The 27934-nt window shown below is 43.2% G+C and overlaps 1 protein-coding gene across 1 annotated transcript; it reads right to left on the bottom strand.

Moving 5' to 3' along the window:
- Positions 1 to 45: 45 nt before the first annotated feature.
- Positions 46 to 27929, bottom strand: CMTR1 (cap methyltransferase 1). The gene is made up of 23 exons (XM_074168141.1): positions 27764 to 27929; positions 24205 to 24347; positions 21314 to 21472; positions 19295 to 19387; positions 18486 to 18557; positions 17737 to 17831; positions 17560 to 17632; positions 17157 to 17355; positions 14619 to 14737; positions 14267 to 14363; positions 12865 to 12997; positions 12142 to 12321; positions 11680 to 11736; positions 10696 to 10753; positions 9973 to 10041; positions 9666 to 9797; positions 9051 to 9173; positions 8255 to 8346; positions 7549 to 7617; positions 6114 to 6161; positions 5443 to 5555; positions 4782 to 4890; positions 46 to 3004 (listed from the first exon to the last, which is right to left on the bottom strand). The coding sequence occupies exons 1-23, from the start codon at positions 27891 to 27893 to the stop codon at positions 2872 to 2874; spliced, it is 2496 nt and encodes an 831-aa protein (XP_074024242.1). The 5' UTR covers positions 27894 to 27929; the 3' UTR covers positions 46 to 2871.
- Positions 27930 to 27934: the final 5 nt, after the last annotated feature.

Below are 27934 nucleotides of genomic sequence, written 5' to 3'. Positions count from 1 at the left end.
TTGGTAATAAAGACAATGAAAGCAGAGAAGTCAACACAAAATGATACACAGCCTAATATCGATACATTGTGCAATTAATGTACACAAACATTCCCTTCAGCAAGACCTCCCTCACCCCCCTTCCTAACATCATCCCTCCCCATTTCCCCTGCAGCAGGGAAGCAGGTAGCATGGTGGTTCATGCTTGCCTTCTTGAAGGAGGATTCAGAATCAAGGTTCAGTGCATCAAAAATAAAATTAAAAATAAAAGCAAATTAAAATCGGGAGGAGCTGGAGACAACTGGGTAAACAGAAAGTGTCTGTTCATAAAAACTAGCCTGCAGCTAAGCAGTGTTTTTTTGTTCCCTCAGAGGCCTACACTCACCCTAGTGTACTTCCTAGTCACCCTTCTGTCTGCCAGCCCGCAGGAGACCTGAGTGGAGGACACAACACTTAGCAAAGAAGCATCGCAAAGGGAGCAGCATGCTTTACTGGCATTGGAACAGCCTCGAGGTGGTCCAAAGTGCCAGAACTCAAATTACTGGTTGGTTTAAAAAGCCAACTGAAGAGGCCTGGAAACCACACAGTTGGATGTTCTTTATTCCCTACTGGGAAAGATTCCTCCTCACCCTTCATGGAAGTGCCTTTGCCGAAAGAAAACTGCCAGTGACAGGCCTCTTGGTTTTTGGGGGAAAAGGGCCACCATTTCTTCAAACATGTTTTACTGATGCTTTAGAGCAGAGGGAGTCTACAGGTCAGCAAGAGGATGCATTAACAGCATGCCATCCCTCAACTGCCGTGGTAGACCTAACTCTGTCTGGGGACTAATAACCACCAATGTGGAAAAAACAAGTTTGACACACTTCGCTTTTGGCCAGTGCTTCAGAAGAAACAGAATAGCTGCCCTGCACAATATTTGGGGCTACCTATTTGAAAGCTAGCCTCCCGAGCTTTGCCTCATCCAGTTTCCATTGACCAACAGACCATGCCAACTTCCGTGCTGCTCCTTTAGCCAGGGCGTGGTTCTGCAGTGATCAAGCCTGCATATACGTTTGGGTTTTGTTTTTTTTTTTTTGCAAGGAGTTACACCTGCTAAGTTCATTTATACCAAACTGTAGAGAATTAATACATGGGGATATGGAGACAATTTGCTTGTGAAGACATAGAAGTGCTCCAAGCTCAGAGAGTGCAGTGCAGCCTACTTGTAGGATGACACTCAGCCACGTGCTGAGAATGAGCACAAAACCTACACATAATACTGGGCAGCAGAGGGTGGAGGTGGGACTTCTGCAACACGCCATCCTTGTTCTGGCTCCTTTGGGTGGGGTGGAAGGCACCCATGCACCTACAAGTGAAATTTTCCATGTCTTGCTACATAAAGCTTGTTCAAATCGTACATATGGGTGTGGAGAGAAAGAAAAAAGAATCTAAATGACTGCTATAGATTCTAGAAGAACTATAGCTTTCTTTAAGGCACAGTTCAACAACCCCTAAATCAGTTTCCTCCCTTCCGCCAAGCTCTTTAAAAACAAGCCAAGAACAAAATAAAAAGGGCAATTTTGCTGCTTGGCCAAAAGCAGTCAACTGTCAACTGTGTGTTATCTTCTGATTTATGTGGAAGACCTGGCTAAAGTGCCACGGAAGCTAGAAGTGAAGGTAAAACATGCAACAGAAGACAACTTCGAGCCCAGCACAATGCTTGGAGAAGTCTGTTGACATACCATGCTGAGAATTTCACAGCTCTGTGCCTTCACTCCAGATGCAGCTCTAGGGCCAATGAGACATGGAGAGTTTCAAATCCCACTCTGAGACTTAAAAGGCAAGTCTGGTAGCCTTTCCAGTGGGCATAGTCAGGGGACAGGATTTCTTCTGACTAACCAACATGGTCAAAGTCAAGATCTCTTTTCACTGAAGCCCTGGGGCTTTTTAACAAAGTCAGATGTTCCATGATTTCCTCCAAAGACCTCCGGCATCCCAACCTTCCTGTGTCTTCCCTCCCACTTCTGCTCTCTTCCCTAAAAATTTGGGTAACAGTGTCGAGTACCAAGAATCAAAGCACCTTGGTCTCAGAAGTACCATGAGGCATAGACACGTTCACAAATTAACCACAGGCTGCTGGCTCAGAATCAGTCATTGACCTGGAGAAGGGAAGTCCTTGTCACAGCAGCTTCTAGAGGTCTGAGGAAGCCCTGGCACTCAGCACATCAAACCTGTGCCAGGAACTCTACTCATCACCCGCACTGGTCTTTGTCCAACAGAATACCATCACATAGGAATTGCCAGCGGCCAGCCAAGTGCCTTGATGAGCAGAAGTGTCGGAGACACCATCAAGAATACATACTCGCATCCCAAAGCTAGCATTCCCCAATGAGTTAACACCCTCCACAGGGTAGTGTAGGCCTTTGACAAGGCCGAGGAGACAGCTGCCAGGAACAACGCAGGGCTGCTTCAGTGTGCTGTTGCCCAGCTCTGCCACCAAGTCAGCTCTGTTCCTTCCCACACTGCCAGGGAAGCACAAGCCTGGAGAGTTCTGGCACACACACAGCTAGCTCCACAAACCTCGCTGAATGTTTGAACAGGAGCAAAAAAAGCTGCCAGCCCCTTGGCCGCATGCATGCAGTAGGTCAGGACAAAAGGGCGTTAGGCCTTGGCTCCAGGAGTCACTGTAGGTACTCCGGCAGCAGGCGCTACCTGGGCCGTACTCTTATATACACTGCCAGGGTAGAGCCTCGTCCTGTGCCTTCTGCATACCATCCCCTGGTTAGATCATCTCCAGGAAATCAGCTCTAGAGAAGACCAGGATAGAAGTTGTGGAGCCTCCCCGCAGTCTCGTCACTCCCTGAAGAATCCAAGCTGGGCTCAGCTTCCCCTGCATCCCTCAAGAGAGCAGACTTAGGGATAGTGTGCTTGGATGAAAGACAGGACATCCTCCTTTGATAGCTTCTCTGGATCTTGCCTTTTCTGAGAGTCGTGCACTTTGACACCTTCCCCCCACTCCCAGAAGAGGCGGCTGTAATGGCAGACACTGTGGGCAGAGAGGAGAGCAAGATTAGTTTGGCAGGGGAGGGGGAAGGAAAACACTGTCATCCTAGCCACGAAGTGCACTACAGAGACAGCTACCTCTGCAACGGGAGCCACACAGAGATATTCTATCCAAGGGTCATCTTAGAAAAAGACCAGTGCATTCATTCACCTTACAATCTCTGCAGCCCTTAAGGTACAGCAACTTCCAAGCCTAAGAGATTTCCATGGAAACAAACTTAAGTCGAGCTTCACTCAAGATTCAGTTCAGTATCTGCTGGAAGGAGACAGGTCATTAGGGAAAACCTACCTCCCCCCAAGTTTTTGAGAGGATGAAACTGTCATTGCAGGCAATGGAAAGGCCTTAATGAAGAATTTAGAAAGTCTGCCAGCAGCAGCAAGGAGCAATCTAATCACTCACCACAAACCTACTAGAATCAGTAATAGCTGTCCTATGGAGCTTTGCAAATGAACAACACTTCATGCTGTACAAAACTGGCTCGGATCATCCCCTCTTCCCCCTCGTGTGAAATAACCGAGCTCCACTTGGCTGCTGAGAGTTCTGGTCCTACAACGCCATCTCTCACTCCATCCATCAAGCACAGCCCTTCCTCACTGCATCAACGCAGTCGCAGTCATAATGACAACAGAGCTGCTAATTACTACTGACACAGCAGCCTTTAGTTTTGTACAATTACTGACACTTAATATTCATAGCTTATTTAGTGCTACTGTTCTAACAAAGCAGTACTAGCATAGCGACAAGAGCACATGTCAATGGCTAATTACAGACACATTAGTACTCACTAACCACAATACAACACATCCCTTCTGGAGTCCCACAGGAGCACTCCCTCCACCTCCTCAACCATTCATGCAGGTTCATGCTGGCCTACTTCCGAGTACATACATAGAACTAACCCCATCCTGACACATGGCGGGGAAAAACATCACGTGCTTTTACAGTTCTAAGTGTGTCCTTCCATTTAGCTGGTTAAGGAAAGCTTAAGGACTCTTAAGAACACTGCTGTAAGGTAGGTAAGGAGATTCAAAGCGAGAAAATCCAGACCCCTGTTCTGTATCAAGCTGTCACTCAGAGGCACAGTCCTGAGTAGTGGTGGTGGAGGGCATCTCTTGAGACTACTTGAGAGCAGGGTGTGCAGAACATCTCCACCCATGAGCCCAGGGGTGTCACACAGCCTCAGGATCTGCTGTACTTAAGACCTGGCCTTAGCCTAGTACTCAAAAGATACAGATGGGGTTCAGCAGCCACAGTGCTAATGACTGTCCAATGACAAGCCATTCCATCCTTTCCCAAAGAGCTGCTGCTTTTCTCTCTCACTCTCTTTAAACAGCTCCCAGCTACCTACAGGTTAGTCCAGAGCCTGGGCTAAATGAACTGGGATTTGCTTTTAAATTAGCAATTTCCAAGCAAGCATCTTAAAATAGAGATGCAGCAAATTACAGTTGCTGGGTTCAATTTCCACATCCCTGTGTGCAGGGAGGTTCAGTAACTAGTACTTTGCTGCAGGTAGGGAAACAAAATTGTGAGATGTGTATTATTCATAGCAATTATTGCAAAATCCACGAATCCAGATCAGCAGTTTCCTAAAAGTCTGAGAAGGCGCTGGTTTCTGCAGCACACCCTGCTGGTGACCAAGCTGCGCTTGCATTGCAAGCGACCGCAAGGACAGCACAGCACGCCTGAACTCCCTTCCAAATACACACATGCACTCACACACCGCTATCCTTCCATAGCCGCAGCCCTGGCTTGTACTCACTGAAAGGGTGCGATGGATTCAGAAGGGAGCTCATATGTCGCTTGCTTGGTCATTTTGTTGAAGAAGAATTTCCTCTTGGAGTTTTTGCTGTATGCCATTGTCCAGGGATCTTGCAGAAGAGTCACAGAGATCAGATAGAAAATGGAAAGGAGAAAAAAAGCACAGTATAAATACACATACAGTGCAAGCAGGTAGGAGGAATCTATAAGAAGAACTGTGATCCTGCTCTTAACTCCTTTTCCCTTCCCTCCGCCAAGACGACCTGCTTTCCAAGCTGTTCTCTATTCACTGAGAGAACTCCCTTCTCACTGCATTTAAAAGTTGACATTCCAAATAGGGTATTTCCACATAATATTACTCTGGAAAATATCTTCTTGATGAAAAAGTATGATCTCATTAAAAAAGAAAGTTGCCAGTCATGTAAATAAATGGAATTATCTGAACAATAGCGAATCAACCCCCAACAGAGAAACCTATCATAAATACCCTAAACCTTATCGAAATCCAAGCTACCCTCATTACATGCAAACAGTTAACCTCTAGGCACTGGAATACTGCCATTAATTTTTTACCAAGTTACAACAGGCGCGAGCCCGGTCAATACTTTTTACTTGAAGACACAAAGAAAAGTTAAATAAGAGCAGGGACTCTCTCTTCCTACCGTTCACAGTCCGTACGATGTAGAGCCCTGTGGGCACAAAATGCCGGTCATCTCGGCCAGTGTAGGATAGCCGGGGTACTCCCCCTGAACTCTTGATGACTTTCATCTCTAACCTAAATGTTGAGAGAAGGCAGTGATAGAGATTTCCTTTACCATCCTCTTGCACACAATGTGCTACCTGTACACCCTCTCCAGAGTGTCACAGTGAAAACTGGCAGCACCACATATGACAGGACAAAATCATCACATCCTGGAGAATTCCGTTTCTTGCCTCCCCAACATGACTAGAGAAACCAGCCAGAGCTGTCTACATCAGGCAGCAAATCAAGTGTTGTAATGAAGGATCTGTGATGATCTACCACACTTAATTCAAACGAGGTTCCCATTTCAGGTATGAAATCTTAATCTTTCAAGCCACTGACACTTCTGCACACAAACTCAAGCGCCGTTGCTACTCCTACTGTTGTAAAGTGGATTGGCCACATCTACAGCATTAGAACTCAGCAGGATGATGCTCTGAGTCGGCAGCATCTCAGAATGCTGCACGGGCTCTAACAGCTTTCTCCAGGACTCCTCAAGCATATAGATCAGCACATCCTTCCCACTCCTGTGCATTGGTGGCTGGCAACCTCAGCAGGCCCTGAAGTCTCTCATTTGTGCTCGTCACTTACCTCACAAAAATCTTCTCCATTTCCTCCAATCTGTACACTTCCTTCACTCTGGGGGGGAAAAGAAAAAAGTGATTAAAAAAAAAAATTTAGACTGTCCTCTTTTTGTCCCAGCTACGGGGAGCAGTCAGACAGTTCATTTTGTACAGTGGGAGGTGGTCAGGCATGACTGAGGTTCACCCTTCTCAATCTGCTCCAGTGCCTTATTTCTCCTGGCTTGAGAAAACCTGGCACCTGCATGCTCATGGCTGGGTTGCTGTAAGCTGCACAGGAGCATCCTCACTGGTAAGCTATGGATTTTTACCTCAGGCTGAGCATACAGAAGAGGAAGAACAATGAAAGTCTCAGGTGCTTTTGTTTTCCCATGAGGTAAATTCACTAAGGTTGGCCCCAGGCAGGTTCTGGCCTCATCATACTGGCCTCACAGTAAAACTAAACTGCCTGATCTTCACCGTTATTATCCTCAGGGATGCCACAAACTCACTAGCTACCCTGAGGTAAAAACAGCTTTTTTTTTTTTTTTTTTTTATGAGTAAAGATGATTTGGAATCATCATTCTTACCATTATGTCAAACTGCTGCTCTTTTTGTTGTTTTGTTGAGACCCAGAAAGACGATCAGAAAATTTCAAAAGCACTGCCTCTGATCTGACACCTCAGCCACCCATTTTCCACACATCGGTACAAGCATCAGGCTTCAAATACCACTGTTTGAACACCTTTTCACGACAGCAAAGGACCCTTCTACAACCCATTTCTACAGCTCTTCTCACTTCACCTTCAGCCCTCCACATTTTGAGTTCTTCCAGTTACTGCAACTGTCTTTCCCTCTCTCCAGCTTCTCTCACAGTATCACAGCACTTCTAGCTTCTGGAACAGAAGCTTTTTGTCCACAACACCTATCTGATACACAGCACAATGATACCTTTATGCTCCACTGTAGCAGAATTAGTTAAATGGAAGGTCAGGAGGCAACCAAAGCTGAAGCTCTTTTTCAGGAACTTCCTTGGGATTGTAACTAAAGCCTTCTTCTCAGGCTAACCATTTAGAGATTGTAAATGCTGGTCAGCACTTCATTTAATCTAGTAAAAGTCAGCATCTCTGTACCGCTGCTGACCCTTCAGGGCCAACAAGGACACAGAAGCCTTTGCAATGATTAAGGTAATTGGGCTTTAGACCTACTATAGCACATATTTGAAATCAGCACCAGCCAATCCACCTATGATGAAAACATGACTGACTGATATGTGACAGGAACGTACAGCTTCTCCACTAACAACCTTTTCTTAGATATTTGAAGGGCTTTTAGCCTCTTTCCATTGAACATAACAGAACTATGAATTTCAGCTTGAAATTTAACTCTGCTTCAGCTCCTTATCTTCATCCTCCAGCACACTGAAACCAAAGCATGCCAGGCTGAGGGAAGGAGTTGCCACTCACCGGATGGGGTTCATATCTGGCCGGCTAGGTTTAGAAACAGCTTTGACAAACTTCTCTGCCAGCTGAATCCTGAATGAAAAAGGAAGGAGAATCCAGCAACTTAGCAAGATCTTTGGCACAGCAGGTAGATAGGTAACAGTTTCAGCAGAATAACTGATTAGACACTTCAGTACACACACACTGCCTCCACTGCTAGCCAAACGGGTACTGAGCAAGACTTTTTTCACTCTGCTCTCCCAGTTCAGTGCCCAGTGATACTGGCTATTATCCATTAGAAACGGGTCTCCATAGCTTCCTCCACAAGTCCACATGCTGCTGAACACATATATCAATCAGGAGGAAAGTAGGACTACTAGAGACATCGTGTCCCCGAGGAAGGAAATAAATAGAAGGGTTCATTCCTTTTCCCTCCGCCAGTTATCAGCTATGCTCATTCATATTCCCAGGATGCTCCGTTTACCCAGACTGTGCCCAGCTCACCCCAGACTAAGAAAGAAGCTAGACCTGCCCTCATTCACACAGAAGGTAGGGTTAGAAAAGGCTATCCACGGTACACTTCAGAGCAGGTTCATTCACAGTTCATCTTTACAGCAGTGTTTCAGCTGAATGCACTTGTCTCCCTGTGCTCGGCATTCTGCTGTTAGTGTGAACTTTGTTTGCAGTCGCTGGTACCCATGTACAAGAAGCTTCTCCAGATCCTACATACCTCTGGTTGAAATGCTGCTTTCGAACGTCATTGCCATTCAGCACCAAGACATCAAGGATGTGTATGGCACTGATTTTTCGCTGGGCTTTCCCCTAGGGAGGGTAATACAGAGACTTACTACTCAGATTGTTATTTCAGCTTTGATTTATAGCCTGTTTTTTGACAGGACATCATTCTCTTCTAGCAAGAAAGCACCTTTCCAGATATTAAAAGCACAAATTCCCTGCTGCCCAATGTACAGTAACATGCCACCCTCCTATAAGTGGTGTATTTTAACTACACAGTTCTGTCTCAGGGGAGGGAGAGAGGGCTGCCCTTACCAGCTCTCCGTGCCTGATCAGGTACCACAGCACAAAGCACAGTGCACTACAGCATTCTCATCCAAGGTGCCAGAGGACAGGCAGACTCCCAGGCAGCGATACCTTACACTGTGAATATATCAGGAGAATCTTTTCCCCAAAGCCTGCAATCACTACTGAGCAGTTATGTACCCAAAGAGCCACAGAATACACGAAGTCATGTTGGCAATGTCATCTACTGCTGCACGTAGGGCAAGAGCAGCATATCACATCTAAAGCGTTTCCAAAATAATGTTAAAAGCTCATATCTCTAGCACTAGACAGAAAGAAGGAACTGAATCCAAAATAGTTTCTCTAAAAATCATATACAAAAAAACTTGCACCTGGCACAGATGGAAAATTTGTTCTACAGTAACTGCAGTATAAATCTGCAGTATTCTGCAGAAACTGCTCATTATATTTGCAGCCAGTTGGTAAGGGAGAGAATAGCCTCCTACCTCTCCTTTCAGCTCATGAACAATCTCTACAGAGAGAAGGGTATCTCGTGGCAGCTCAGTTTTCAAATCCAGCTTTGTCCAGCGGTCTGACTGGCGACCATCCCAGGTGTAGATCTGTGATTTCTGTGTGTAGAAGGCAGAGTCAGATTCAGCCAAAGCTTCATGAGGCCAGGGGTGGAGGGAAGACCTCTGACTAATGGTAGAACAGCACTCAGAATCTTTTTGTCCTAGACTGTCACAGGCAGTTTCTTTGTCAGAAGTTTTAAGGAAGAACCTTAATCTCTACAGCAAAGAACAAAAACACTGATTCTAATCTGCCAGTGACTTTTCATACCTGCACAAAGAACCAGAAATAGAACAGCTTTAAAAGGACAGCAAAGATAATTAGAGACACTAGCAAGAGTACAGGTCACTGTGTAGGCTGCGATTACAAAACCAGGGTTAATTAGTGTGAAAAGCAGTGAAGTCAGAAGAAACATGAAATTAATAGCAGTCTCAGGGACTGCTGATGGGGATCCTTTCTGGCTTTTGAGGAAAGGATGGAATGAAACTGCAAGGCAGAATAGTAGCATTGAAATGAACCAGCAAAACTCCCAGTCTGTTCTCAACACTTACCCCTAGACCCAAGAGGAATTTCTGCTCACTTCCAGACACCATACACCGGTAATCTAACACTTGGCGAATTTTCTCTAGCGTACTGGAATTCAGAGGAGTGGGTTTGTAACTGAAGGTATCAATGTCCGTGCCCTAAAGAGCAAAAATATGGAAAAGGCAAATTAGACACAATACATCAACAGGTAGGTATATGCAACTTCTACATGAAACGGTAATCCAGGACTACCTTCTTCATCTTTTAATTTCTATGGGGAAAAGTTCTACTTGTATGAAAGGACTCAGAACAAGCTTCTGGGTAAGGTCTCACCTGGATCAGCTCAAAGAACTTGGACTTGGGATCTGAAGATGAAGGAGCAACACGAGCCTGATCAGGAATCTGAGAACAAATCCAAACAATTGATAACATGCATTATTCTTTGGCACATTCATAGGAACCTTTCTAGTTTCAACACATGACAGAACATCCTGCCCCCTGAAACTCCTCTGCTTTTGGGAATCCAGTCGCTGGAGAGGTCATCGGACAAATAAAAGGTCTGACATGTTTTGCAAATTTAACGTAGGCATACCACATCTCACAGGAAACAACAGGCAACTTCAGAAAGTTTCAGGCTAAGTTTTTGCTTTTATGCACGTTTCAGTGAAATACTATTTCATCAAAGACAAAGAATTAGCCTGTGAAACTGCCATATCTATGGCCCCACTGTAGTCAAAAGCTCAGGAAACAGAAACTGCAGACTCATAAAACAACCCTTTAGAGAGCTCTGCTGCTTGGGAACTAGGTGCTGAGTTCACTCTGTGCACGATGAAATATTCTCAACTGCAGCAAAGAAGCCTGCTCAGTTAAGCCATACACTTAATTAATCAGAAACATCCTGTTTGCTTACATAAACGGCTTGAAATGGTCTCTGACTTTCCCACAAGACAACATATTAAACCTCTGACTAGAAAGTCCTATCTGTACTGCAGCTCCATTCTTGTTTCACCACAGCAAGGACACCTTCACGACCTCCCTGTTTGGCAGCTTGCTTACCCCCCATAGCTGGAGACACTCCTTTCGGATTTCAGCCTGCCGTGGCTCAATCAGTGTCCTAGAGAAAGACAGGAGACTGTTAAGACGGTGAAACCTCCTCACTCTTGCAGCATTGCATATTCCAGCCTTATAAAACTTGCATCTTTCAGCGTCTGGCTTGGGAATGACAAACACACTCTTCATCTACAGGTTACACAAAAGAGGATGCTGTTTTTCCTTCTCACCCTCCACCCACCTCCAATCCCTCCATTTAGCTTTGTTTCATGGTCTGCACTACTCCGTCCCATGAAAGTACCACTGGGCATCAATATTTTCAAGAAGTTATGTATTAGTATGAACTTATGCTTATCCAAGAGCTGTGTACACAGCCCCGTTTACAAATAGCTGTGAAGACCTGCTGAAGGCCACACAAAAACCAGCATCAATGTTAGGATTAACTCTTAGATACTTATCGGCTACCAAAACTTACTCAATTTTCTACTATGACACTCTCTGAATGACACTTGAACAGAAAAGTCATGCCAGGGAAACAGCTACACATTGCAATGGCTTTAGTTTTACACAAGAGATTCACGTCATAAGCTTTAGGTAATTCTAGAGATGTAACTTAGGTGCTTTGAATTGCCCGCAGAAAATGAAGAGCTGTGAACCACACCCAGCTTAGATGGCTACTATAGAATTGAACATACCCGCTGGGAGTTACTTTTCTGCTTACATTCCTGCTAAGAAGAATGCATGGAAGCCTTCTCAACAAGGGGGATAATAGACCATCAACTTTCAGGACGCTTCAGCCACTCACACATTTCTGCAAATAACTTGGGCAGAGATACAAAACTAAGCTACCTAAAAGCACTATTCACTTTCCTGGCTCCAAGGGCCAAGCCAAGTACCAGCTCAAATCAAGAACACATTAAAGAAGGGCAAAGCAATTTATTTACAGTAGGTTAAGTCAGTCCCCACCAAAAGGCAGAGGGGTATACTCACGTGTCTTGAACAAAGGCACGAATTTTGGCTAGTGCCTTTATCTGAACTTTGCAGTGGCTGAAATAGAGGACAAGCTTCAGTCAGTGAGCAAGTTAATCATCACCAAATTGTTCTACGTTCAAAACAAGAAAGAGTGCTAGGACAACAAGAGGAAGCCAGTCTGATCCTCAGAGCAGTGATGGATCATTGCCAACATGATTCAAAGTGACAGCAAGACCATTGGAAAGAACCAGGCAGTAGCCTCCTTTCCTTTCTACACAGTACTCAGAGGACAGTTACTAACAGTATACATTATTTCTCTCTGCACAGGGTCCCTCTGCTCTGCTAAGCCTCTCAGGGACCAAAAGCAGAGCAGTATAGCACCATCAACAAGTCCCTCCATGAGTGCAAGAAGCTACAAGTGAAAGTCATGTTGGTTAACCCGCCTAGAGCGAGCAGCCCTCATTGCCCACAGGCACTCACTTTTCATTGGACTGGACAATGTAATCGTAGAAATCCTGGTCGCCTTTGATCACACTCAATGGGACAACAAAATTCACATCCAAATCAGTGTTGCGCAGCTGGTTGAGTCTGATGTTCACCATGAAGAGATAGTCCCGCACATCATCAATACCTAGCTTTAATCCTTTGCATATCACATACCTGCAGAGCAAGGCAGACACATCATGTGGGTTCAGTTCTTCTACACAGACAACTTTCCTGCCACACGCTCATTATCAGGACAGTTTCCCAAATCCCAGGAATTCTTTCTTCCTGAGGAAGGTGCAATCTCACCTATCACAAAGTCATTATACATTTTCTACACTCAGGAAAGACTTAGAAACTCAACCCTATTGAATAGCCCCATAGATCTCCCTCAAGTAGTAAATTAATTCTGCTAAACTCGAAAGATACAATGATAACACACATAATATGCTCTAGCTTTGTTGGAACCATAGCAGTTTCATGAAAATCAGAATTTGTTATATATTTAGTTCCAATGCTTTCTCCCCAGAAGAGTAATTTGGCAAATATCTTCTTTAACTTCTCAAACGTAATTTGCTAAGCATCTAAAATGCTTTCTCCTCCAAGACAGTTGCGAATTGAGGCAGGTCACAGAACTTCCACTGCACTTACCAAATCCATGTATCACTGCACTTAGAGGACAGGGTTTCTTTAATAGCCCCTCCTGCTCAAAAATCTCACCTCTCTGAGTTAGCAGGGCGGCTTGTCACAGGTTTAAAGATGCACACTCGCTCAAAGCAGCAATACAGCAGATAAACAAGTCCCACACTGAATGGAGTAAACAGGTCAAAGGTTTTGCAGACAAAATGTCCTCCTGGAAAAAAAGAGAGGAAGCACACCGGTACCAGAAGATTATAAGGAAACAGTGAGATACCAGGCACCTCAATAACTTTGTCCTCTGCAGAACTGGTGAGAGTGTTTCTGTACAATTAAACAGATTAAAGATTTTAGATTTTAGATTAAAAATCTAAAATACATTCATGAAGCAGGTCAATGGGGCTCCATGCACCATCTTCCCTCTATCTCTGCAAAGAGAAAAGCATTTCCCCAACCAGTATCAAATCAATGTGTGTTCTGTCTCATGAGCAAACTTTCTATCTACGCCCCATTCTCCCCTTCCAGGCCCAGACTGTGCCCTCTGGCATGGCAGCATGCTATGCAAAAGCCTCTACAGAAAAGGACCTCTGATATCTGCAACAGGAACCCCCAGGCTGGAGGAGAAAACTAACAGATGTTACCTAAACAGAGTAACTCACCATCTAGAAAGAAAAAAAGTCTGTCACCCTTTGCCTCCAAACAGGATTCCCAATTTCCCCAAGCAAAAAGCAGTCAGTCTTACAGAACTATTATCTACCCAGACAGGAAAGACTTAAAGAAGGTTGCTCCTTTTACCATATCACATTTGAGACTATTGCTAAGTAGATCATTGCCTCAGGTACTTTTAAACATAGGGCACAAGGTAAGCAATAACATAATGAATGGTTTTATCTTCTGCATCAGTGTCAAAAGCCAACTCAACTCAGCAAAAGAGAGAAGCCATCAAAACTAGATAGAGCTGTAATGTCCATCATTTGGCAACGAGGTACAGCTAAGGCAATGTGAGATATCACCTTACTCTGATCAGAGGTGTCAGATTTAAAGGAGAAAAGCTGCAAGTTAGAGGGAAGGATGAACTGGGTAAGCACCACTCTTTTTCAACCAGCCTGCCAGAATATTCGGGAAGCGGTTGGTTCAGCTAGTGCCATAAAACTCTGATATACTGTCCAGTTATCACACTAGTGACCTTAGCCCAAGACAGCTACATAACACAACACATTGTAAGAGCTTCAAACTAATGCATTTTACCTCATGCTTTTAATTAAAAGCAAAATAGACATAGATAATCTGATTTTTCTGATTTTTCTAAGTTCTCTTAAGTTTGTGACAATCATTGCAGGATATATGCATACGTGCTCAATTCTGGGCAACTCAGCCTTGCTGCAGAGCAGACTTCGTGGCACATTAATAACAATTGTACATCATCCTTCTGCAATGCCACCCACACCTTAGAGAAGGAGGAAGAAGATTAATGGATAAAACATACCTGTCCGGACAATAGACAGCGCTGTAAGGAACTGGCAAAGCATGAGCTGTTTGCTTAGGATTTCTTGCAGATTCTCCTGACCTTCCACTGAGAAACCCTGCAAAGCACATAGCATGTGATTAGTATCTCCAAAAATCTGTTGGTTAAGCAAAGGATTCTGTACAGCTAAATAACGAATCATGATAATTCCTGGTTTTTTAAGACAGAAAACACTGCCACCAGGAATTTTTAAGGCAAGCGTTGAAGAATTTCACATTGTAACTATGGACACATGTCAAACATCCTACTACATTCAGACTGAGGTATCAGTTTTGGTCATTAGTGCAGGAATTAAAAAAAAAAATGGACCAACCCCATCAGCCATTAAGAAATGCACTCCCTTGCGATCAGTATTGTCCAAAACAAAATTCCGGAAAGCAGTAATGTTCTCTGGGCGAGTGATGTCTCCATCTCCATCAATCCCTCCCTCTCCTAAGGGGAAGAGACGAGACAATTACTAGCATGTTTCCAAGTACAGACAAGAAATCAGCATGTGCAGGTGATCTATTGTATTCAATAAACATTTAGTCAGACATTACACACATCTTGATAGGCAAATAAGCAATAACACATTCCCTTGCTCACGACCAAAGATGCTTGTTAATTTAGGAAAATTATTCAGATTGTGTGGTCAGGGCTAAACAAAGCCATATAATAACCATGCTAAAATTATGAGTTGTACGTTAGCCTCAGCAAAAGACAAATAATTCACTGCCCTCCCCTGAGATGAGGACTACATGATGACATAATATTGCACAGATCATTGTAAAATCATGTTATTACAGCAAAATTATTTCTATTCTGCATTGACAACCTTCTACTAAGAATTTAAATCGTTCCAAAGAAACACAGTACTCTATTTCCAAACACAATGTGATCTGGAATTTAAAAAGGAACCTCCCCCCCAAAAAAACAATCCTGCCAACAAGTTTATAAAGGGAGTAGGGAAAAGGAAATAGGGTTTGTGCATGAATGTTCGTACAATATTCCCATATGGCTCTTTTTAAAGAGAGGTACATTGTCCTCCAGGCTAGTGTTTTAGAAAGCTAGTCTAAGGTGTATTCTACAGCTCACCAACTCTGACTTTGAGGAAGCCTGAACTTCTATTTAGTATTAGTCCCTATAAATCTTCTACAACTACAGCTTCTATTAACTGAACTGGAGGACTAGAAAGCAGCAGAGATCAGGATGCATGATAGTGCTTTGATAACTAAATTCCTCATCAATCATCCTGTCAGTAAGTGAAGTGATGCTAGAATTTGTTACCGTTCTTCACAACACAAATATCACAGCAGTCTACTTCCTTCCCATCACTTGAAGGGAGTTTGTACACATCTCACTAGACTTTATAGCGTTACAGACAGAAAGGGATCAAGAAAATGCATCAAAGTCATTGAGCTATTCATTTCTCCAGGTATCTCCATAAGAACACCAGTTTGCAATGAGTTATGAAGATCCAAATGCTGCAGCCCTTAGAACAATGTGTTTATCTGCCTTGCTGCCCTTGCCATGAACCTTCTCTTTAACAGATATAATCCTGAACTGCTAACCATTCTCTGAGAGTTCATGGTCAGGTGTCAAAAGTGGCAGTCAACAAGAGTCAGAGTGGTGGAAGGAAAAAAGAAAAAAAACACAAAGCACAACAATGGAAAAGCAAACCCTCTTTCCTATAAGACAGTCATGCTCAAGTTTCCTACAGTCTGAAATAAGAAGCAGGAATACTAGCAATCCTTGTATTTCCCTTCCTATTTCTAGAGGTTATGCAGATAGAGGACTCAAGCATTATTAGCAAGCTTAGCAGGTTACCTTCCAATGAGGTGAGATGCAGCAATTGCCTGTGTATGCCTGCTTAGTCTGTCTCAAAGCAAGGTAAAACATGTTAGCTTAAACCTCTTTGGATTAAGAATCTCATTTAGTCACAGATACAGCCGCTAGCCCAAATCTGTTTTATTTATTTTTACTGAGAGCCCACAACAAATTATAACAGAGCTAGTGAGGTCTGATACAGTAGCATACTGCCAGTCAGGCAAGTAAGGTTTCTGTCTCTGGCTCTGCTAACAGATCTCTGGGCAAGCCAGGGGTCTGGAGCACCTCCCCTGTGAGGACACACCGAGAGAGCTGAGGTTGTTCAGCCTGGAGAAGACAAAGCTCTGGGGAGACCTTATAGCAGCCTTCCAGTACCCTAGACGGGGCCTACAGGAAAGATGGGGAGGGACTCTTTAGCAGGGAGTGTAGTGATAGGATGAGGGGTAACAGTTTTAAGGTGAAAGAGGGGAGGTTTAGATGAGATATTAGGAAGAAATTCTTTACTGTGAGGGTGGTGAGGCACTGGAACAGGTTGCCCAGGGAAGTTGTGGATGCCCCTTCCCTGGAAGTGTTCAAGGACAGGCTGGATGGGGCTTTGAGCAACCTGGTCTAGAAGGAGGTGCCTCTGCCCATGGCAGGGGGGCTGGAACTCGATGATCTTTAAGGTCCCTTCCAACCATTCTATAAGTCATCTCACTCACTGTGTTTCAAGCTGACATCAGTGAAGTGGGAAAAATATTGTCAAGCAATCTTAAAGGACTCTACAATTTTCAGATAAGCAAAGCACTCAAGTATCAACTATTACAATGGGAAACACATTCCCAGGGCAGACTGGAAATAAGTGCAGAAATGTGACTTGATTTGCAAGCTCACCAATCTCAACTCCTTTCTCAGATAACAGCCCCCTTCTACCTTGCAAAATAGTTCTCTGTGCACAGGCTTCTCTTAGATCCCCACGCTGGTATCAATACCAGCCCTGCTCCCAATACAGAGTCTGCAGCATAAGCAAAAACATCAGGTAACACTCAATGCAGGCACTACATACCATAATAAGGTTCAAAGAGCTCACTGGAAGCAGAATAGAAGTCCTCTAGTTTAAAATCATTTGGTCCTTTCAAGGTCATGCCAAATCCTTTCGCGTGCCACTTCCGCCTCCACAAGACGTACTCAGAGAAGCCTCCGGGACCAGCGCACACATCAGCAAAGTAAAGCAGCTCTGCATCTCGCTCCTTTATCAAGGGCCTCTGCAAAAGGAAACTGAGGAAGTTCTACTGACCCAGTAACAGCTCCCATCAGTCAAAAGACATACACCATAAACTGCACTACTCAGAGAAGTCTCTTTCAAGCACCTGGTTTCCCAGCTAGTATCCTAAGGATTCTCCTTTCTCCCCACCTTCTCCATTCTCTGAGAAAGCAGTGCTGTTTGAAAGTTAACTAGAGGCCCTCACCCCATGGAAGTCCTTAGGGTTTGTAAACATGTAGTCAAAGACATGGTCCATATTTGCCATCTTCATTGCAGCCCTGTGAAAACATAAATAGGGACCTATTAATTTTCAACCCTGGCTCCCAAGGCTGAAAGTGGACATAAATGGGAAAGGGACTACATTACCAGAAATTCTGCAAACCTGTTCAGGAAGAAAACTCCACGGATCATCTCATAAGGGTTAGACCTTGTTCGAGCTCGACGCATTTCTTCTCCATCCAGCTCATCAAATACACTCTGCACAAACAGAAACAAAATTGAGCTGAACCCGGCAAGGCTTGAAGGATAGATAGGCATGAGCATTTCCTATCCTCATGCTTCTCTCTCCTTCGACAGAAAACTCTGTGCAGGGTTTGGTTCACCAATACAGAATCTTTTTCTGTCACACCACAATACTCACTCCTCTTCTAAGCCACCCCAGTTATTTAGCAAATTTAGTAACACTGAAGAATTCTGTACTGGTAGCTCCATAGCCTGATAATGTGGTCAGCCACCTCAAAAGCAGTCCCAGCCTAAGGCATTTCTCTCACACATATACACACATTCACATTCTGCTGCAATTTACAAGAGCATGGTAAAATCTAGAAGGAAAGATGGAACACACAAGAAAAGAAAGGAAGCTTATTTCCTTAGCTTATTCAAGTCTTCAGCCTTTCAGTTGGACTAAAAAAGAGAGACTGTTTTCATTCATCTCTTCGAAGGCTGAGGTGCAGAACAGGTTGCTGAACAGACAGTAACAACCAGGATGTGAGGTCATACCAGTGACATGGAGGTGAAAGAGGATGTTCTGAGCTCTTGCCAATCACCTAATTAAACTACTCAATCCTCTTCAATTATTTGTTTCACTTGCTTCCCCAAAACTTCAGTTCCTCTCTAAAGAAGGGAACTCACCTTGCACTGTAGGACATTACGTAAAAGCTCTTCTTTACAGAACTCTGTTTCATCTTCAATCACCATCTTCCTCTGAAACAGGACAAGAACATAGATAACAATTAGCAAACATGGTATCAGTCATTTTAGAATGCAACATGTACCAGTAACAGATGGAGGATGCCAACCACATACTAGGCTGTATTAGCAAAAGCGTAACCATCAGGCTGAGGAATTATTTTCCCGTTAGGCATCTTGAGACCATGTGTGGAATACTGCATCCAGTTTAGCACTCCCCAGTACAAGACAGACATACTGAAGCAAGCTCAGCATGAAGACCACCTAGATGACAAGGGTGCAGAAGCTCTTCGTGTATGAGGAAAGACTGAGATACAGTTTGTTCAGAAAGGAAAGAGGGAGATCCTATTGCTGTCTCTAAGTATCTAATGGCAGAAAATAGAGAAGATTGATCTAGACTATTAGAGATGGACAGCAACAGGAAAAGAAGCAATGGACACAAGCTGCAACACAAAAAATGCCAATGAGCCACAAGGAAATTTACTTTTGTCAAATGGGTTATATCAAACACTGAAACAGATGCCCGAACAGGTTGTGAAATTTCCATCCTTGGAGATACTCAAAATTCAACCAAACAAGGCGTTGAGCAACCTGATGTAGACGGACCTGCTTTAAGCAGGAAGCTGCACTAGCAATCTCCACAGGTTCCCTCCAGCTTAGGTTATTCTAAAACTCTTTGACAAAGCAATTGTTTCAGGCTGAGTAGTCCTGCGTCGCTTTAGGCTGGAAAGTACCGAGATCTAAAAAATTACCTTCCCCACAGTCATCCACTCCTTCAGCTCCTGGGCATCAGGGATTTCCGTGGTACACTCGAGGCACCAGTCCACCTCCTCGTAGGCACTGGGCTGCAAACACAAGACATGGGAAGAGTCAAAGATGTTTTTGCTAGCAAAATATAATGACTAATTGCTCCCCAAAAGTTTGCCTCCCAATCCTAGCATAAAGGGTTATGCCGTAACTTTACAGCCAACCATAGAGGTTTTTTCTCCTAGTCTAAAAGATGTCTTAATTGTTTGGATTTTAGATTTTAAAAAACAACAAAAAAAAAAACCACAACAAAAAAACCCAAGCCAAAAATCAAATAAAACCACTCCACCACAAAAAAAACCACCCAAACCACTTTTCTCTCATTAGAGGAAATAAGAGATAAATAATCAAGACAAAGAAAAAGCCTAGTACTCTTAAGGTACATTTTAGAGATGCTGCAAAAGAGACAGTTGCCAAAAAAAACCACACTTCCTGATGGTGCTTTACACATTCTTTCTCCCAGTTCTTTCTCACAGATCCCTCATTCCACAGTTTAATTCAGGCTTCGAACAATTTTTATAATCTTGGGAAGGAATTCCTACAGCAGTTAAGATCAATGTGATGCTACTCTCCACAAAGAGAGGCTGCTAAGTTCTACTAACCTTCTTATATTTATTATAGTAGTATCATCCACATGAGTTAATCACACTATTAACTGCTGTGAGCTGTAGAAACACACTGGAAAATGAGACCTAAACCAATGAGCCTACAGGACAATAGGCTCAATGAGTCTCAATGAACAACCTCTGCCATATTTTCAACTGCTGAAAGCAATTCAAAGAATGGCGAGCAAAGTACTATAACATGCACCATACATGACTTGACAAGCATTGCTACCCTTCCTCAACACAGAAAGGACATGGACCTGTTGGAACGGGTCCAGCGGAGGGCCACAAAGATTATCAGAGGGATGGAGCACCTCTCCTATGAAGACAGGCTGAGAGAGCTGGGGTTGTTCAGCCTGGAGAAGAGAAGGCTCCGGGGAGACCTCATAGCAGCCTTCCAATATCTGAAGGGAGCCTACAGGAGAGCTGGCAAGGGACTCTTTGTCAGGAAGCGTAGTGTGTGTAGTGTAGTGACAGGACAAGGGGTAATGGTTTTAAATTGGAAGAGGGGAGATTTAGATGAGATATTAGGAGGAAATTCTTTACTGTGAGGGTGGTGAAGCACTGGAACAGGTTGCCCAAGGAAATTGTGGATGCCCCATCCCTGGAAGTGTTTAAGGCCAGGCTGGATGGGGCTTTGAGCAACCTGCTCTAGTGGAGGCGTCCCTGCCCATGGCAGGGGGGTTGGAACTCGATGATCTTTAAGGTCCCTTTCAACTCTAACCATTCTATGATTCTATGATTAATTAGCAATGGCTGTGACCTTCTGGCTTACTCTACAGCTGCCAGATCCTTAGGATTCAGTGTTTTGGTTTGTTTTGTTCTTTTTAAATACAAACATACAGCAGCTATTTCACACCAAATAGTATCAAAACTGGGCTTTACTTTCCTGACAACATCTATTTCCCAATGTTCTTCCCTGTTGAAGAGCTTGACAAGACACAGGAACAGACACCTTAGCATTTTATTTGGGACTATTAAACACACTCAGAAAAAAAAAATAATAAAAATTACCTAGACAGGCATGAAAAATGATATACAAAATGAAAATGGTAAAACTAAAAGAGCTTGATAACAATTTTCTATTGCATTCTTAGGAATAGAGAATTGCAAACTCAGAAAACAAATCCTACAGACCACAGCAACAATCCATCTGAAACCAATTTTGTGCCAGAACATTAATACATGTGACAGAAAACAAGTTTTGCCATGCTGTTATGGGACAAAATAAGGCCTGGGTCTACCCAGCAGAGCCACTTAATAGGTAGGCAGTTTTAGCAGACACCACTAAACTCCATTCCCAGAGGGCAAATCCTGAAAACAGCAACAGAACAGAGATTCAAACCAGGAAGTACTTACCTCTGGCTCATCCTGCCAATCAATATTGAGCTCCCCATCAAATCCTTTGAGGGTCAGCCCAAAGCCTCTCCTTCCCTTCTGATTGGAGGCCTCAACAATATCCTTCCTGCCTTGACCATATTTTCCCAGACCTTCTCCTTCTCGGAATCCCATCTTGGCCTATAAAAAAAGCAAAGGGAGCACACTGAGGCAAGTGGACTTGCGTTTATGTACTACTACTGGGGTCAAAGACTAGCAGGGAAAACGGCACATCACCCTGAATTGACTTGAAGGCATTGAGCATTTTTAATCTCAGTTGTGGCTTTCAGGACTTAGTATTAAGTTCACTTCATTGAGCCAGGACACATAAAAACTAGATCTGAGGAATGATGTTTGAGATGACAGCAAATTACAAAAGGTTCAGTAATTCGGGAACAGCCTGCTCATAGCGAGAAGCAGTGAGGAGCCTGGAGCCATTCATCAGAGCGTTCAGTAAGCATGGAAGGTTCATAAAACAAAAGATGCTAGCACAGGAAAAAAATCATGTTGTGATCATGCACTTACGCACATTTCAAGCATCAGTTAAAACTTGACCTAAAACTCAGAGGAAGAATGCAAGACATGCTGCTCCTGAAACAGTCTCTTCTCTTCGGTTAAAAGAAATATGTTAATTAACAGCTAGTTTTTCAGGCTTTTCTCTTCATAAACTTTAGCAACAAGATAACAACAACAAAAAGCATGAATGTAATCAATTTCAATCCCTCCAGTACATCTACAAGAAAATAAGTAAATAAAAGACTTAATCCTTAAGTTTCACTTTGAGTGAATGTTATCCACATACTCCTTCCTGTGAGAAGCAACAAAAACATTGTTTATTACCAATCTGTATGAGAAGCAATGCAAGAACACATGAAAAGTTTTACACAAAGGTACATGGTGTTCTCCCATGGCCTTTGCTACCTGGCTACCTGAATCAGACCTTGAAATATACACACCAAATGTGACAGCCACTGAGCCTGTTACACACTGGTTTTCTGAAGACAGAATTTTGAACATCTAGTAATCAAGGACTATTTTCATTTTACTTACCTAATGCTACCAAGTCATTCATCCAGACTTGATAGCACAACAGTCTTTACATTCAAATTTATGAGGCCTTAGAAATAAAACCCTCCCAAACTCAATAGTAAGAGCTCCTGTATTGTGGCGATTGAAATCGGCCTTAATTGGCTCAGGAGAAAACTCTCCAAGTGAAAGAGTCTTGTGCTAGAATCAGCCAGCCCAGTACCAAAAATGCACATGGACAGATTCTGAATGATCAGCAACAGGATTTATCTACAGAGAGGTACATTCAGCAACTCTCAGCCTCTGGATCCCATGGAGTTTTGAATTCAACAACAGCTGAAAGTTTTCATGTAGAGGTGTGATCCTGCTGGTCAGCAGCATTCCACCTCCTTGACTGGAGGTGTATCTCCCTGTTCCCACTCCTAGGAGTAGCTACCACTTCCCAGTTTCTAGCAGAAGACTGAAATTTCACTCGGCAAAGGCAGGTATGAGCTGGCCTACCACCATGGAAAGACTGCTGACCCCTGCTCCTGTGAGTACAGTACCAGCACGAAACAAAAGGAGACCTGAATTCAGTCCCTCATTGAGTCCCAAATTTCCTCTCACATTTCAAGTAATACACTACACATCTCATCATTGTCCTGGTTTGGGGTGGAGCAGACCCAACTTTGTTCAGTGAGAGAGGCTCCTGCTGATACTTGTTGCTGTGGTGACCAGGGTCAGCTGACTTGGTGGCTTACCCCATGGAGGGATCCCACCTGTGAGGAGGTGTGGACAGGTCAGATGACCCAAACCGACCAATAGGGTCTTCCAGTCTGGAACTTTCCCAGGGCCTGCCAGTGACATCCCCCTGGGAGCTTGATATAGTTTTGTCTATATTTTTATATATAAATATATATAGTATCTATTTAATTATTTCCTTTTTATTTCATTATTAATATTTCATTAAAGTAGCTTAGTTTTTTTCTAAACACATAAACCTCTTTCTCTCTCTTCTTCCTCTCCTTGGAGCGAGACACCCACACTGCAACATCTGCTGCCCTTGGAAATAACATTTTCTTTCTCTGTTATCAATAATGGAAATTCTTTCAGGATTATGAGATACTTGCGATACCAGTGACAAAGTTTACATCAGGAAATAAGTGTAACAGCATGCACCAAAAGCGACAACTCTTCTCTACAGCCTACTATTGCCTTTAAACTCTGGAGAAAGTTTCCAAATTTGGGACTACCATGAGATGGAGACAGTCTATTTTCTTTGCACTTCCTGAAAGTACTTTCTTCCCCACACTAACACTGTGCAGTCAAGGGGGTGGTGATCACCTTCAAAGTTCAGTTGTCACATTCGCTATTGTTCACAACTTCCTGCTTTTCCAAGAAATTTCTGGCCCTACATAAAGCAGAGTGGCACTACTTGAAAGAAAAAGAAATACCTTAATTATTAAGGTAATAATTCTACAAGGGTATGCCAGCCAGACTCCAAGACCAAACAAATTAATATCAATCACAGAATTTGTTAAGGCCTTTCTTACAAGGCATTTGTTAACTCAAGCATTGCAAAAAAACATGGTAGGACTCTTCTTTCAAGCTCAGCAAGCTGCCTGACCCAGAGATCCTGCCCTTCACATTCACCTCCCTGCTCCAAGGCCTTGAACATGAATCAACTTTCTTTTTTAACAGGTCTCCTTCAGCCAAGCTGTCTCAGCCTCCCTCAGTTGCTCAGCAGCTGGCTCAAAGAAGGAGAGGACCCTGCCACAAGGAGGATCAGAATCTCTTAAAACAGACTGGTCTTGTCATTTAGCTCTTATCAGGTTTTAACAGTTTGCTCCAAAACTATTTTGACCTACCATAAGCTTTTGGGAGACACTGTTATACATTGAGTAGCGAGATGATGTACCCTCCACAAGAGAGTCTTGTTTGAACTCATTGCTGAAGACTGGTCTTTTTTCATCGCTCTCACTGTCAGACCCACTGCTGCTACTGGAAGACTCTGAAAACAACAAAAAGAAAGTGAGAAAAGTGAGTATGAATATGAAAAGAATATATGGAATAAAGTCATCTCAGTAATCACATTAAGAACTATACAGTGTGACTCATTAAATCCTCTCAGCAGATAAGTAAGACAGGACACTTCAGTATCTCACACACGCTATGGGAAGTACACAGCTCTAATATAAAATAACCAGTAGTTGGTTCCACAGGGTATCTGCCCCTTTGACTCGGAGAGGTTGTGTGTGTCCCTGAGACAATGGATCCCAGCCCCCCCCAAAGGGCCGGGCAAACCCCATTACAGCAGCAGAGCAGGCCACAGCATGACCACAATAGTACACTGGTGTGCCTCACCTTTGCAATGATCCTGAGGAGCTGAGAAAGTCCACAAAGATTCTCTCCCAAGAATAATGATAATTACCGACATCTTGATAAAACATACTGGATTTTCCTCAGTTTCCTACCTAACTACAGGTGTAAATGCATGCCTAAGTTTAACAAAAACCCGTATAAAGTACACGGGCATCTACCAAATGGCCAACACTGCAGAAAGAAGAGAGTCGAATCCCTTAGTCCCAATACTAAACTTCAGTTTGACCCCCACTAGCCACCTCAGTAGCAAGGATCCACAAGTTCCCTACAGCAAATGAGACAGTTTTTCACTTCTACAGTTTATTGCTGCATATAAACCCAAGTGAAAGATAATGTCAGAAGACACCAATCTAGTTTAAAAATAACCCAACAGAGATGAAGGTTTGAGGAAGAAGTTAATCAAGTCAATGGTCCAATCAAGGTAATATGTTCCACCATACACAGCAGGCACTCAAAATAGACTTATTTTTGCTTGAAAGTCACCCGAGACAGATGCAGCAGAGCCTTCACAGGCAAACGATGAAGCTCTGTCTCTGCCCAATTCCACCCTGGGATCTACCTGGGATGATGGCCTGTATGAGCCATATACTCCTTGCTGCTGCTCTACCGTTGCAAGACACCCAAGCCTATTTGCTCTGGGCTAGATGAAATTGGGATTCGGGCAGGAATCATGATAGTCAGTCATTTGTCTAACAGCCTGCTCTGCACCAGGTGGGTAGCGAGGGAGGCCCTACAACCCACTGAGTCCTTCTGCTTCTCCTCGGGTAATATCACTACTAGGATGAAGCAACAGCACATATTTCCTTCCTGAGATTTGCAAAGCACCACATCAATCAGACTAAAGTTACTGCTGTGGGAAAGGCCATATGGACTACTGGAGCAGTGATCCAGCAAGCACAGCCACATGCTTCATTGCTGTGCACGCTCCTTGTTCTCTGCCTCTTGAGCCTCCCTTGTCTGCTGAGTGCTAGAAATCACTCTGTGCTACTTCATACAACTAGAAGTTGAACTGCGTAAATTGCCCAGAGACAGTGCAGAACACTTATGTCAGCAGAATTAATCTTTTGCTGTTTATCACTTAAAAAGGAATTATTTAGCTTCATAGAAGCGTTAACAAAAGACATTATAATTACCTAGAAAGAAGGATTGAACTTCTCTTACATTTTTCTGATATAAGAAAAAACACAGATTATCTCTCTCCCAGCTCACAGATCTCTGTATTTTCCTGTTAGAGAAAACTGAGCATCAGTAAAGTAAAAGGAAATAGCTGGAAAATTCGTAAAGAAAGGCCATTACAAGAAAGTGAAAATGAAAGACACCGTAGTTTTAACTACAACTGTAGTTAAAACCCTTTCAATGTGTGCTCAATCCTTGTTGCTTAACTATCTGCTTTTAAGATTCAGGACTTGTGTTCCCCCATAATCACTATGCTAGAGTTTTACAGTATTGACCTTTGAGGCTTCCAGATCGAGACAAAGGCGGCTATGATTTCATTTGTGTTTGCAATATTATATACCCATCTTAATTTTCAAACATCTGTCACACAAGCTACATGCCTCTCTCCTTCATGAAGTTCATAGATACGAACAGGAGATTTTGCTTTAGTGTCAGTTACTGCTTTCTACTTCTCTAATACACAGCTTCAATTAACTTTGCTGCCTGCTTTTGAACTGTGTCTTATTTTCCAGAGGCTCAGAATGTGCCTCAAACACAACACCCGCTACATGAATCCCAAAAAAGTCCCTTCACAACTCTTCTTGCTTTTAACATTTGTTGGGCCTTGCTCAGCTGAGATCAGATCTCAAACCACTTCTCTCCCCCAAACTTCTTTCTTTCATCAGAAACTACAATGTGTGTAACAGACTAAGAAACAATTAACCCTACTCAAAATGTTGTCCTTGAACTGTATCAACTTGTTTCTTAAACACTAAAGACTCACAGACTATTTTGACCCGTACATGAACTCAATCAAAAGGCAGGGAAAAAAAATTAAAAAACATTGGTTTTAATTTTTTAGCTCAGTGCTGAGTGCACACAGCATTCTCTACCCCAGCTCCTACACCCTGCACCTCTAACCTCCTCACCCACCTCCAGCCTTGCCAGACAGGTACATGCACCATACCCTGTCACTACGACTACTCCCAAACTAACCCACTCATCTTCCATACACACCCCCTTCCATTTTCACAAGATGAAGGCTTCTTTATGTGTTCAGGCCCTTTCTCACTAACACTTTATGACCACAGGAAAACCCAAGACTCAGAAGTAGCAGGCGTGATCATGAAGCAACCTGAAATACCATCCTGGGAGAGTTAAAAGCGCCCCACAACAATGATACCAATTGTGTAGGGCACTGGCCTCATCTTTGGTAGACCCCAAGCTCCAGGTGACAAAGCGCACTCCAACTTGAAAAAAAGTAGGCAATTAATTTAGTTAACCCTGGAACAGTTTTTCTTTCTGAAACCAAACACCTGTGAGCTCTCACAACTCCTCTCTCCCCACAGAAAATCATACTGAGTCAGCAAAAGAGAAGGTGCTACAAAATACAAGTTCCAATCAACCCGCCCTTTGTATTCATCTCAATTTCTCCCATTCACAAAAATGCAATACTGATTTTTTTATTTTTATTTTTTCAACAATGAGGGATCATGATGTTTCTTTATGGCACAACACCCACAACTCCTCACTACTGAAAGTTTCCAAACCAGAAATAACTGCTGAGACTGAGAAGATTAATGCTGCTCATATATTACAAGAATCTTTACAGCTTTGGACCATGCACTTGTCATCTACTCCAAGTTCTATTTTCTATGTCTGAATTCATACAATTCCCAGACAAAACTGTTTACATAAGATTTTAAAAAAAGCTTAAAAAAAAAGTCACATCAATCCAAGGTTGTTAAAAGAAATAACGTAGGTTTTCTCCTAAAGAGAGAGTATGCCCTTGAAGTTCAGGCTATCAATTAGGATTTAGGAAACATGGCTTCAATTCCTAGTTATTATTTAAATTCCCTGCAGCAGTATATACCTTATCTTCAACCTTACCTTGAGTAGCATGGTTACTGAATTGAGTTTCATCATCTGAAGTAGAACTGAGGGTTAATCCCAAGTCTTCTATCCTCTTCTTCTGCTTCTTTTGGGGGCTGTTAAATTCAGGTTCTGTCCTTCTCTTCATTTTTGCTGAAAGAAGATGATCACACTAGCTAAACATTAAGC

The sequence above is a fragment of the Numenius arquata genome, chromosome 2 (assembly GCF_964106895.1).
Source record: "Numenius arquata chromosome 2, bNumArq3.hap1.1, whole genome shotgun sequence".
Lineage (NCBI taxonomy): Eukaryota > Metazoa > Chordata > Aves > Charadriiformes > Scolopacidae > Numenius > Numenius arquata.
This window is presented reverse-complemented; position numbering and strand designations above follow the sequence as displayed.